Raw genomic sequence first — 12,500 nt, forward strand, 5'->3', positions numbered from 1 at the left:
CCGCCACTGCCCCGCCCCCCCGCCCTGCACGTGCCTGTATGTGTTGTAGACAACTGTTTGTCTGTCAGGAAGCGGTCCATGTGTTCAAGGCACGTGCAGAAGGGGAGAGTGGAGGGGACTTGAGTCCTGATTACAAAAATAACTATCAGACTGATCCAAGCTTTATTAATGCAGCAAAAGAAAAAAAATAAGAAACACTGGCCGCACAGTGGTGCGGTTCAGGCGCCGGGCTGGGTGGGCGGCTGCCCCCTCCCCGAGCCGGACCGTATGGGGGCCCGGTTCTGGAGGTGCCAGGTAGGGAGGAATGGTTTCAGGTCGCTTAAATGTCTGATTATAGACGGAGAAAGTGTGCCCTCGCCAGTTGAGAAAGGTGTATTAAATGTTAGTTACCTTCCCGAATGGAATACATACTAGTCAGCCCCAATGGCTGTTTCACTCACGGTTTAGCCGAAATGCTTCCTGGGTAAAAATCAAGACATACGCGGCACAACCCCCCCTCCCCACTGCTCAACAGTTTCCAGCAGTGCACGTAAGGGGCCCGGTGATTCGTTAGGGGCCCGGTAATTGGCCCCGCCCCCCGGCCCAACGCTGACTTGTTTCACTACTGGTGCAGTTGGTAACACCTGTTGTACCAGTTGTAGCTTTGCCTGTTTGTTCAGCGTTGCTTATTACTTTAATATTATTAAAGTAATAATATTGCATTAAAGAATGTGTCATAATTTTTCAGACATGAGACATATAAATAAACCACTAAGAACATGAATAAGTCAAGTGAAAGGACAAAGAGAAAACATATATGAAACATGTCCTGTATGCAAGCATCAAAAGTCAAGACTCAGACAAAAGAGAACGTCAGATTTGGATTAATACATTTTTATTTTAGCTCTTATACAGCCCACTCTGCACAACCTTTACAAACATTGCAAAAAAACATTATTGGATACATGACCATTGTTTTCTTGAGTTCAGTTACTGCTGACATGCAAAAGTAGTGAACTGTTCGACCATCTCCTCCATGCCCATGCAGGTAGGTCGATGTTCATTGCTCTGGCACTCCGCATCTGACGGCCAGTACTCAATCCAGGTCCTCTCCCCGAGCACATACTGGAACCTAAGAGGAGCAGGGAGACACACACACACATACACACGAAAAGTCAAAGTAAGTATATTTTCTGCATCCAGATCAAAAGCTAAATGAGCTTCATATTATTTAATAATTGAGATGCAACTTTATGGCAGCTAGTTAACGGCAACAAGGAGCTTATGGCGTCTCTGCAACATGCTACGGGTCATTTGTTTGTCCCTTAGTTTGGGTCAATGTTCACACACTCTGTATGGATAAGAGGTCATTTACATGTAAAGTTGTGTAATTCCTTGATTAATTGATCAAAAATGATCAATTGTAAGTTTTATTGTTAGTCTACCCTTAAAAAAAAACAAACAAAAAAAACCTTACAAATTAGCTCAAACTTCCCAATTGCGTTCAGGATATTTTTTATGTTTAGTTCTCTGACCAGAACGTTGGCTTTTAAAGAGCAGTGATGATTTTAAACGATCCCCTTACACGAGCAACAACTTACGTTTGCTTCTGGTCGTCTCTGTGAATGTCTTTGGATGATCCCATGATGAGGTAAGTTTTGCCCTTTTCCAGACTCAAAGCTTCTCTGCAGTGCTGATAACTGAGGAATGAGCGCAGCTTACCAGCAGGACCAACATCCGTGCTTCCTGTGGTCAAATTGTAGAACAAGAAGACAAAGCAAGTGAGGATCTTCATGTCACTGAAGGACTTGATACACAACAACTTAAAAATCCAACTCATGGCCCTTCACAGAGTTCAATACCCACCTTCTTTAATAACTTGCACTATGCGCATCGTGTACAAGTCTGTAGACAAGTCAAAGTTACTCGTTTCCACCATAGCTTTGTACGCTGTGGGCAGACAATGTACAGGTTTGAGATCTCGTCATCGTGCATTGCTCCAACTTAAAAAAAAGTACGTCTTCTTTTGTTGGACATTTTCATGGCTGCTGTTTCTTACCAAACTCTATCTTGCTGGTCTCCGTGCTCTCGCAGATCTTAGCTGTGCGCTCATCGTTGTTAATCTGACCCTTTTTCTGCATACTGCAATTCTCTAAAAAGTGACACAAGAGATTCTGTTCATGTATGTTGCAGACCTATGAAAGAGCGACATTTTAAAGAGGACTACTAATAAAAATGAAGGTATGCATAAAGCAGAAGTAATGTTGTAATTACTAGCAAAACTATGTTGATTGTGAAAATGTCCAAGCTTTTTATTCAAATATATGTAGAATAGTATAAAACTGTAAATATTTTGCACATGGTTTACACAATTATTAGAACCCTCAATAGTACATTCAATATTTTGTATCTATGACCAAGAAAAGCTTTTCTGCAGATTGAAGCTTCAAAGTGGAGATGGTGTGTGCAGGATGATGTGCGACGTTCATTTTTTCCCACACAAAGATTTTTGCATGCATGCAGGCCAAAAACTTCAATTTTTTTGTCATCTAACAAGAACCTCTCCATCGACGTCTTTCCAAAGTTTCCTACATGGCTTATGGCAAACATAAAATGAGAATCTTTTGGCTTTCTTTCAACAGTGACTTTAATGTCCCATTCTTCATTAAAATGAGGTAGTTAATGACTTTTAATTGGTCATATGAACAGATTCTGCCATCTGCGATGCGGATCTGCACAGCTTCTAACTGTGAGCAGTACTTTTTGTCATTAATAATGTTTGGTCTTTGCTATTACTTCACTAATATCTTGGTCAGACTACTGAGGCCTTCATACGTCATAGGGATAAAAATAGCAGTGTGTTTTATTTAGGGGTAATTGAAAACAAGGGGGCAAAATACACACGCTGGCTACTGCATGATATAAATATTTCAGATATTTTAAATCAACTAATTGACTCTTTTTCTTTTTCTTCCACTTCACAAACTTGCATCGCTTTGTGTCAAATGTGTAACAAAATTTGATACAGCAAAGTGTGATTTTTACATTAAAAAGGGCGATTTTGCTAACTTTTTCAGAAAAATGTCAGCTTTTGGGAAGTAAACCGTGTGTTCTTCCAACCTAAAATCCTCGTGCAAACTATTCTTGTTTACCTTCTGCACAGGAGCATTCATTATCCCTACAGAGCTGGAGCAGTTTTCCTCCTTTCCTCTCTGGATGGTAGAATTTCACACAAGGTGTTTCTAAAATAGAAAAGGGAAAATAACCCACATATTTAAAACAAATGTATTCTTAGAAAAGAATAGAATAAAGTAAATATATCCCTTATTGTCCCACAACAGAGAAATTCTGGCACAGCAGCAGGTTAGGTAAGTGGGAACATGGATATTTATATAAATTTAAAGCATCAGAAAAATAATTTTGTAGAGTAAAACTGAGCTTACAAGAAATGCGCAGCTGAGCAGGTTAAGATAAAAAAACTATAGCCCATCCCTTTTAAACTTACGCTCATAGTACTCATACACAGACACGGCTGCTGGTTGTAAGACGCCAACTTTTAATTTTTGATGGATCCTAAAGCTGATCTCCTCTGGTCGTGTGTGTGAAACCTGGTGAGAGATTTCAAAATAAGTGAGGAACACTAATGAATAATCCAACATGTAGTAAAGAAAAAAAAAGAAGAGAAGGTTGAATTATTTACCTTGTCCAGATAGATGATGAGTGAGCCTCTTTCAGACAGAACTGTGTTCATCTCATACCTTGAAATGATGCGGGCACGTCCTTTAGACAACTGCACACACAAACATGTGGCCTGAGTCATACTTTAAGCTACGAAATGGACAATATCCCAAACTGTGGTGTGTAGTTCAAATGTAAAATAAGTTAAAAATGTGCTTAAATCAGATTAAACACATTTCCTGTTTTGATTATTAACAAAATTCAATAGATTTGCTACATGCTATAATTATGAGGAAGATTTCTTTTGAGAATTGTTTTGAGAACTTTTGATAAAACTTCATTTGAACGGTTGTGCATAAGACAGACATAATACTGTCATAAACATGATGTAGCACCTGTTATGAACACAAAGGAGTCTTCATGAAAGGTTATGACTGTTGTCATGAAGAGTCATTTGGTAAATAATGATGCTTTTAATGCAAAACTGTCAATTTTAATGGACCTTTAAGGTAACTTTTAATGTAACTTTGAATTAAAATGTCATTATTTTCCAAATGACACTTCTTGAAAACGGTCAAACATTCATGAAAACGCCGTCATGTTCATAACGGGTGTTATGTCATGTTAATGACAGTGTCATTCAGTCTTATTTTGAAAAATTGACGCAACATCTCAAGACATCAACCATCAAGTTAAAACATCAAGTTAGTCTCCTAGATGCACAGCAACCCAACTTATACTCCCAAGTTAGTTTAAAAAAATGGTTTTAGAGCAGCAAAGTTAACGCTTCAGAGTACACATGACAATTCTCACATCATTCTGGCATTTAGCAAACAGAAATAATTTGGATATCCAAAACTGACCTAAACCAGGAAGAGCTTAGTTTGCTTTAATGTGAGAAATAATTAAAAAAGTTGCATCGTTTTATACACTGTATGTAAATATCTGGATTCAGCCGTAGGTTTCTCGTTCGAACTCTTACCGCGTCCAGGTCCTTTGTGTCAACAGTGAATCCGGTGAGCAGGCCAATGTCTAGGATCGTCATTTTTGCGTCACTGTTCCTGTCCTTATACCTTTGTTCACAACGTTGAGAGAAATATTTAATAATTTCACAGACCTTTTTTAACACAAGCTGAAGTGTGGTGTGCTGTACTTACAGAACATCGATCCTAAGCATGTAAATCTTGCCATCGTCTGTCTCTTTTTCTGAAGAAGCAAATTAAATCCATATAAAGTATGCTTTTTTTTTTTTTTAAACAAATCACATGAATGGAATGGAGAATAACAAAAACAGAACAAATTAATAAAAAATTACCTGGGATTAGTTGGACAGAGAGATTAAACTTCTGGCAGTCACTTTCCTTTTCTTTAGGAATGGCATAATAAAGCGAAACCATCTGTAATATTAAGAATATTAATATTTTCCAACTTAGTTTTATGGTTCACAGTTTGAATAATGCTAAAAAACAAACATCTGGAATTAACAAAAAATTTTTACTTACTTTCACTGTTGCTTCTCCCGTTCCTGTGGCAGTAACTTTCACATCCTGGTTGATGTCATTAAGCTGTCGAAATGTTAATTTGTAATTTAGGAAAAAGCAAATCATAAAAATACACAAAGTATAAAAAAAAGGAGGTTGTGATCTCACTTTAGATGTTCTTGTGGCGAACTGATTTTCTCTGTTAAAGTTGAACTTGTCAGGCTTTGATCTGCCCGGCAACAAGATGTCAACGTTCAGATCATATTCTGGTTCTTTAGCTTTGGTCCAGTACTCTGCCACGGCCTGGTACACGATAATGGTGGCCTGGGAAGGTAGAAAAATTACAAATGAGAAGAATTAAGAAAAAATTCAGTTTAACTAGGGAAAGTAATATTTCCCTAAGAAAAAGTCTGGAAGTTTAGAAGCTACCTGTGTTGATCCGTAACCTCCACCGACAAACTGTTGTTGGGTAAACCATCTAACGATAGGCCGTGCATCTTCAAAGCCCTACAGTGAAAGAAACCGAGATCATTTGAGCCTGCAATGCGTAGTACTTGTACTTTTGTTGCTTTTTTTTAAGTGACTACTAATAATCAGTTTGTATCCTGTCCGCCAACAATCAGAACAATTCAGCACAGTAGTTGAGGTTAAATTCTGTCTTCAACCAGCAATGCTTTCTCTACATAGGTTGCATAATTTCAATGCCGTCTTTACTTGGTTATTTTCTTAATCAATGCACTGAACTCACAAAGCAGTTTGTGCTACATTTATTAAATTTTTTTTTTCAAACATGATAGAAGTGTAAAGTCAAACACATGAACAAAGAATGCAAAAGAGACATATTTTTGAACCACAGTAATCTTATCATGCTCGAAAAGTAGGAAGACGCAAGAAACTTATGAAGTCCTACCCCATAAATTCATACTATATTTTCAGAAGGACCCTCATTATTAAATAAAAATACATAAATTAATTAATATTCCATCTTAACTGCATTTACACATGTCTAAATATATGTATCCGTGGATCCATACTCACACACACTCATGCGTTAGCCTCAATTTACATATTAGTACATTTGGTATATGTATTGTCCTCTTTCCCTTCAACTATTTCAAACAGCGCCCTGTGACAAACTGGTGACCTGTCCAGGGTGAACCCCACCTCTCGCCTGGAACGTTAACTGGAGATGGGCGCCAGCAACCCTCCCGACCCCACTAAGGAACAAAGGTGTAAAGAAAATGGATGGATGGATGGATGGATGGATGGATGGATGGATGGATGGATGGATGGATGGATGGATGGATGGATGGATGGATGGATGGATGGATGGATGNTGGATGGATGGATGGATGGATGGATGGATGGATGGATGGATGGATGGATGGATGGATGGATGGATGGATGGATGGATGGATGGATGGATGGATGGGATTTCAAACAGCATAGCTCAACAAGCAGCTCCACCACTCTACAGTCCTGAACATATCTGTCTGAAGCGTTTGCCCCAAATTGAAAAAAACCTTTTGATTTTAAGTTTTTGATGGCAGAGATTCATTTTTGAGCATGCTACAGATTTAGCATTACTTCTCCTAAATCATTTAACCTGAAACCTGTAAATTGAATTCACCAGTGATAGGATAGTACCCGCTTTTAGAAACTCTGCATAAAGAACTAGAAGGAACAAAGAAAGATGTTAAAGCAAGTGTGAATTTTTTCAATAGACGTTGAAAACTTTGTCCTTCAAAGTCACAATGAACAAATAACAATGGCTCTACTCACCTGAGCTCTGACCAGAGCCAAGAGAGCATAAGCTGTTGCCTCTTGTGTGAATGTCTTTTTTCCAGGTATGGGCCAGTGGTTTAACTCTGAAAAACAAAAACTTTTTTTTGTTGTTGTAAAAATATAAAATATTTCTGTCACACTTTATAAATTGCAATTTCCACAAGATGGGCAGTGCAAATACCAGGAGAAGCAAACTTGTAGAGGATTTCCCGGTTAAGTTTGTTTTCATTGGCCAGAGCGTATGATGTAATGGCGACGGCGTAAGGGTTGGCGAGGTTGGGGAGACGTCTCTCGAGGTAGGTGACGGCTTTTTCTATACTGGATGGAAGACTCTGGGAAATGAAAAGGAGAACATGGGAATGTAATGGTTTGTTGGGAAGCCATCGAGATAGAGGATATCAGTGTGAAAGCATAAACCTTTGATATCCCCTCCTGTTCACTGACGTCACAGAGTTGATTTCTCACAGGAATGACAAGGTCGAGGTACTCACATTTACAGTTGCTCCGCATATTGTGCGTGATTCCTGCATGGCAATGAGGCAGAAGGCCGTCATAGAAGCATCCGAGTCTCCGCCAAGCACATCACCCTGAATAAGCACAAATACAAACACTAACATGTCAGGTAAAATATTCCCTTATCATGGTCCAAGGAAGAAAACAAGGGGTTTTGTTTTAGATGAAAATCATAAGTTTCCGAAAATGTTAATGGAGGAAACAAACTTATGACATTAAGTAAAGGAATTTGAATTGGTTTTTTTGGGGGGGTTTTGTAATAAAGCTTCATAATATGATGATTAATTTAATTGCATAGGATGATAAAAATAAAAACAAAAGCAAGACTTAGCTTAAAATATTTAACAATTCTTTAAAATAACTATGGCCTCAGTATCCAACAGCCTGGCACTTTTTTCTCATGCTAGTTTGGTCACACTCTGCTGTGGGACGGCAGCAACAGAAATCAACTCCTTCCAGGAGAATCAGGGTTTTTTTGCCAAGAAGCAAAACGTATCTAAAACAAATGTATTTATTGTGTACACATTTATATATAATGTATTTAGTGGTGCACTAACCTGCATCTCTCTATGGTGTACGTTTCCAACTTCTCTAAACATGCCATCAGGTTGCTGAGCGTTGAGGATCAGATACTTCACTGCACCACAGATGTGATCATTTTGCACTGCTATCAAGTTGTAAGCTAAAGAAAACACCTTGGTCACATATGCTGTCAGCCTTGTGGAGAAGGAAAAACATTAATAGTTTAGTTCATCAAATTGCATATAGAACAAATACTGAGAAGCAAAGTATTGTCTCCAAAAAATATAATTGAGCCTGAATGCCTTACCAGGTGCTACTTCCATGATTAGCCCACACAGCAAATGAGCCATCGCCTTTACGATACGCTAGCTCGTTGTTGTATCCTAAAAAGATAGTAAATTATTAGTCTATTCATTTAGTCAACAATCAAAAGAGCACACATTTCAAGTGAAATCCATTTCTCTTTACATCCAAGTGACCTTACCAGTTTTTATGTGCTGAAGAGCCTCATTACGTTTGTTCAAACCAACACCCTCCCACTGATTGGTTTTGTCCAAATATGTGGTTGCAATGACTGGCAGAGTCATGTGGATCATGTTCTGCTCTCCACAGCCTCCGGGCTGGTAGATCAGAGTACCCATGGATTTACCACTAATGGCATTCTCCACAAGCCCAGAAACCTGTTCTCTGCCTGCACACACAAAATAAAATCGGTAAATTGACATAGGATAGTCAATTTTCAAGCAGCTGTCTCTGTATAATTTATGTGGGTGTAACAGTCACAGAAACTCACCAGTCACAGAAACTTGTGTGCTGGTTGGTGCGTTTGGCACCAAATCTTTCCTGGGAATATTACTGTTCAGGATTTCCACTTGTTCTCCACCTAAAAGTAGAAAAGTACATGGAATCAGTTAGGAAAAATATTTCCACTATACATCAGTGAAAATGTTAAAGCATTGCTAATGTGTGAACATACCCTGTCCTTTCTTAACTGGATCTAGAGGTACAATCTGGGCAGTTTTAATCAGAACGCCTTCAGGCTGGGAAACGATAGAAAAATTATCAGAAACAAACATTTATTGCATGGTTCTGGTAGGTCGAAGCAAAACAAGAAAAAACAAAAACATACATAAATATTGAACAGATAAGTATTCGATTTTAGAGTAGGGCTGTAACGATTCCAAGAATGACTCCATACCTTGATTATTAAAATTCCTCTAGGAAAATTTATCTACCTCTAAGATTCGTAAAATTATGTTTTATTATTTAGCGCACCGTGTTCCGGCCGGACCACTATTTGTGTTGGGCAGCGCGCTCATTTCCGCCTGTGAGTCGTTGCTTATGTGCTAGCAGCACAACTGCAAATCTCCAGGTTTTTGTCAATTTTTGGGGGACCAATACACATTTTTAAATCATCTGCCGCGATGCTTGGAGTACGACAGTTTTTCTCCTCTTGGAAATGCGTGGTGACCGTTTCAGCCGGTGTATTTATACGGGAGAGAGATAAGGAAGAGCGATTTATGATTACCCGATTAATTGTAAATATCAAAAATTATATATATGCTAGGGGCTGCACAGTGGCGCAGTTGGTAGAGCTGTTGCCCTGCAGCACGAAGGCTCTGGGTTTGATTCCCGGCCTGGGGTCTTTCTGCATGGAGTTTGCATGTTCTCCCTGTGCATGCGTGGGTTTTCTCCGGGTACTCCGGTTTCCTCTCACAGTCCAAAAACATGACTGTCAGGTTAATTGGCCTCTCCAAATTGCCCCTAGGAGTGAGTGTGTGTGTGCATGGTTGTGTGTCCTGTGTGTCTCTGTGTTGCCCTGCGACAGACTGGCGACCTGTCCAGGGTGAACCCCGCCTCTTGCCCAGAACGTTAGCTGGAGATGGGCACCAGCTCCTCCTGACCCCACTGAGGGACAAGGGTGAAAGAAAATGGATGGATATATATGCTATATAACTGCTCATGGCAAGCACAGTGCTTGATCCAGATGGAGTACATGCATGAAGTTGGGGTTTCTCAGTTTGCCCTTGTGTCCCCTGGCTGTCCAACACACATGCTAATAAATTGATTTCCATAGGTCCAAATGAGAATGTTGACCAGTCTGGGGTCTGCCCTGTTAACTGAGAAAGGCTCTGTGTCTCTCTTACCACAACGCGCAGCATCTTCATAACTCCGTCATTAAGGGATGAGTCCTTGACCGCTGCCTTGACCTCGATGCTACGCTCTCCTTCCTTCATTGGAATAATGATGAATGGTACAGATCGTGTAGTTTGGGCTCCAACTCTGACCTCCTGCCGGTACTTCCCACGCTTGGAGGCTACACTGCACACGTTCTCTTCCTCAATCAGTTCCACACGAACCTTGAGGACAGGATAAAGACGGAGAAAAGCAATTAAATGTAATCACTTAGTAATCAGTTAGAGTGCATAAAAAAATGTTCTAACTTCCATTTGTCTATAAAACAGACCATTTTCTGTCTCTGGGTAAACAGACCCTTTTGTGTTGTGCTGGTTACATTTATGTAAACCTATGCATAGATCTGTTGTTAATAATGCCAACTAATTAACATGAATTATAGACCTGAGCCCTAAGTCAATTCAACTGCTTTCATTTTTAGACCATAATTTGAGTAAGCAATGTCATTTTTCCCATTTTTAGCTTTTGTTTAATATTTCCAGTTCGATATAATCAATATAATTGTGTCGGCCGTGACCAGTGAGTCAAGTGCAAATCATCTGGAATGTGTGACTGATGGGAGCGGAGCAGGCCGGGGCCACACACGCAGTTATTGTGCAGAGTGAACTTGTTGTGATCTAATAAACCTCTGCACCTTACTTTCCTTCTCGCCTAAACAGAGAATCAACTCCTCTATTTAGACTACAATAAGAAGATCATTATTTCTTGATTTGTTTTCTCTGTGCCGTATGTATTGCATTTGCAGGCTATTTAAAGAAGCCCGACCAGACCATCAAAAAATTATTTTGGCCCGACCCAGCCCAAATTTGTAAACTCTAACTTACGGTTATTTGGTCTGGGCTGTAGTTATGAAGGATCGCTTTAATTTCAAGCTGCTCCCCTCGGACGGCGGAATAAGGCAGCCGGAGATCGATGAAAAATTCCTTACGGACAATAACTTCCAATGGCTCGCCCACACAGAGACCTTAAAGATGAAACAAATAAAAAAGTAAGACACCAAAAGAGAGCAGAAATGTAAATGTTGGGAAAATTATAAACTTTACCAAGTGTTCGAGACAGACTGATGCCGGTGAACTGCCAGGTCGTGATTGAGTCTTGCAGAGGAACATTTCTCTCCATGGACGTGGCCACACTAAAACACAGATCAGCAGAAGCAGATATGAAGGTCGAGCATATAAAATTATTACCAAATTATCTTTTTATAGAATAATAGATCTGTGCAGGTTTCAAATGGCTCACCAGTTCTGGACGTTGGCTGGGCAGCGAGGAAGCTGGATGTCAATCCACAGCCAACTTTCGGGGAACTTGGTTCGAGAAACAATTTCATTGCTGTCCATGTAGCTGTCATCAGACTCACCTAAAGGGTTTTTGCACATGGGATCATTAACGTTTCTTTTAGGAAAATAAGAATACTGTTCCCCACCAATTGGTTCCCATTTCTTACTGCGAGCTAATTTGAAGTTTTCTTCCCTCCTTTCAGACAGCTGTGTTGTCATCGTAGTACAACACTGCAGGAAGGCATCAGCACAGGCTTGACCATCCACAATGTACGCCTTACGCTCCTCGCAGGTGTATGAAAGTGGGACTTCCTTCATGCCGTCCAAACAACATTCTCTCTCCAGCTCATTATTAAACTGACTCACTGTGAAAAACAAAGAAAAGCTATGTGTTAAAAAAGGCAGCATGCATGTAGAAACAGGGCAGTTTGAACAAATAAATCTAACTTGGAAAGACATAACACCGTGATAGCTTAACAAATGACACAATATTTGGTTATTGATTGGCTAAAAACTTTCTTACGTAGCGTAGTTCTAACTTCCATGATAGTTGTGGATCTTTTCCTTTTGGCGCTTGCCTTGCAGCCTTTTTCTGAAATAGAACACAAACCACATCTTTACAAGACACACACACACACCCACACACATACGTATATACACTGCTCAAAAAATAAAGGGAACACTTAAACAACACAATATAACTCCAAGTAAGTCAAACTTCTGTGAAATCAAACTGTCCACTTAGGAAGCAACACTGATTGACAACGGGGACCCTTGTCGGGTCAATCAGTGTTGCTTCCTAAGTGGACAGTTTGATTTCACAGAAGCTTGATTTACTTGGAGTTATATTGTGTTGTTTAAGTGTTGCCTTTATTTTTTTGAGCAGTATATATATATATATATATATATATATATATAAACATGCAATCAAAACATATATTTCAAACTTGATGCAACCTGAAAAGGCTCTTAGGTCCAAGGCCGTTACGAAGGAGTAAGTCACCTATTAAGTTGTCAATGGATGTAACAACATTGTATTAGTAATATTCAAATGCTACTCTGGTAATTC

General features: G+C 39.5%; 1 protein-coding gene across 1 annotated transcript in view; it reads right to left on the minus strand.

Annotated features, from left to right (window-relative positions):
• Nucleotides 1-852: 852 nt before the first annotated feature.
• The window catches only part of LOC103475608 (complement C3), an 18,285-nt gene continuing 6,637 nt past the window's right edge, over nucleotides 853-12,500 (minus strand). The window contains exons 17-43 of the mRNA XM_008427786.2: nucleotides 11,955-12,023; nucleotides 11,599-11,796; nucleotides 11,394-11,511; nucleotides 11,198-11,286; nucleotides 10,979-11,118; nucleotides 10,106-10,318; nucleotides 8,935-8,998; nucleotides 8,752-8,841; nucleotides 8,443-8,649; nucleotides 8,266-8,341; nucleotides 7,994-8,153; nucleotides 7,415-7,510; nucleotides 7,105-7,255; nucleotides 6,921-7,006; nucleotides 5,568-5,645; nucleotides 5,307-5,462; nucleotides 5,160-5,222; nucleotides 4,973-5,054; nucleotides 4,815-4,863; nucleotides 4,640-4,730; nucleotides 3,680-3,769; nucleotides 3,485-3,587; nucleotides 3,132-3,221; nucleotides 2,039-2,131; nucleotides 1,846-1,929; nucleotides 1,581-1,725; nucleotides 853-1,111 (exon numbers count right to left, since the gene is read on the minus strand). Of these exons, the coding sequence (XP_008426008.1) occupies nucleotides 970-1,111; nucleotides 1,581-1,725; nucleotides 1,846-1,929; nucleotides 2,039-2,131; nucleotides 3,132-3,221; nucleotides 3,485-3,587; nucleotides 3,680-3,769; nucleotides 4,640-4,730; nucleotides 4,815-4,863; nucleotides 4,973-5,054; nucleotides 5,160-5,222; nucleotides 5,307-5,462; nucleotides 5,568-5,645; nucleotides 6,921-7,006; nucleotides 7,105-7,255; nucleotides 7,415-7,510; nucleotides 7,994-8,153; nucleotides 8,266-8,341; nucleotides 8,443-8,649; nucleotides 8,752-8,841; nucleotides 8,935-8,998; nucleotides 10,106-10,318; nucleotides 10,979-11,118; nucleotides 11,198-11,286; nucleotides 11,394-11,511; nucleotides 11,599-11,796; nucleotides 11,955-12,023 (3,023 nt within the window). The 3' untranslated portion in view covers nucleotides 853-969. The remainder of the gene's footprint in view (nucleotides 1,112-1,580; nucleotides 1,726-1,845; nucleotides 1,930-2,038; nucleotides 2,132-3,131; nucleotides 3,222-3,484; nucleotides 3,588-3,679; nucleotides 3,770-4,639; nucleotides 4,731-4,814; nucleotides 4,864-4,972; nucleotides 5,055-5,159; nucleotides 5,223-5,306; nucleotides 5,463-5,567; nucleotides 5,646-6,920; nucleotides 7,007-7,104; nucleotides 7,256-7,414; nucleotides 7,511-7,993; nucleotides 8,154-8,265; nucleotides 8,342-8,442; nucleotides 8,650-8,751; nucleotides 8,842-8,934; nucleotides 8,999-10,105; nucleotides 10,319-10,978; nucleotides 11,119-11,197; nucleotides 11,287-11,393; nucleotides 11,512-11,598; nucleotides 11,797-11,954; nucleotides 12,024-12,500) is intronic.

This window comes from Poecilia reticulata, linkage group LG1, assembly GCF_000633615.1.
Source record: "Poecilia reticulata strain Guanapo linkage group LG1, Guppy_female_1.0+MT, whole genome shotgun sequence".
In the NCBI taxonomy this organism is placed as follows: Eukaryota; Metazoa; Chordata; class Actinopteri; order Cyprinodontiformes; family Poeciliidae; genus Poecilia; species Poecilia reticulata.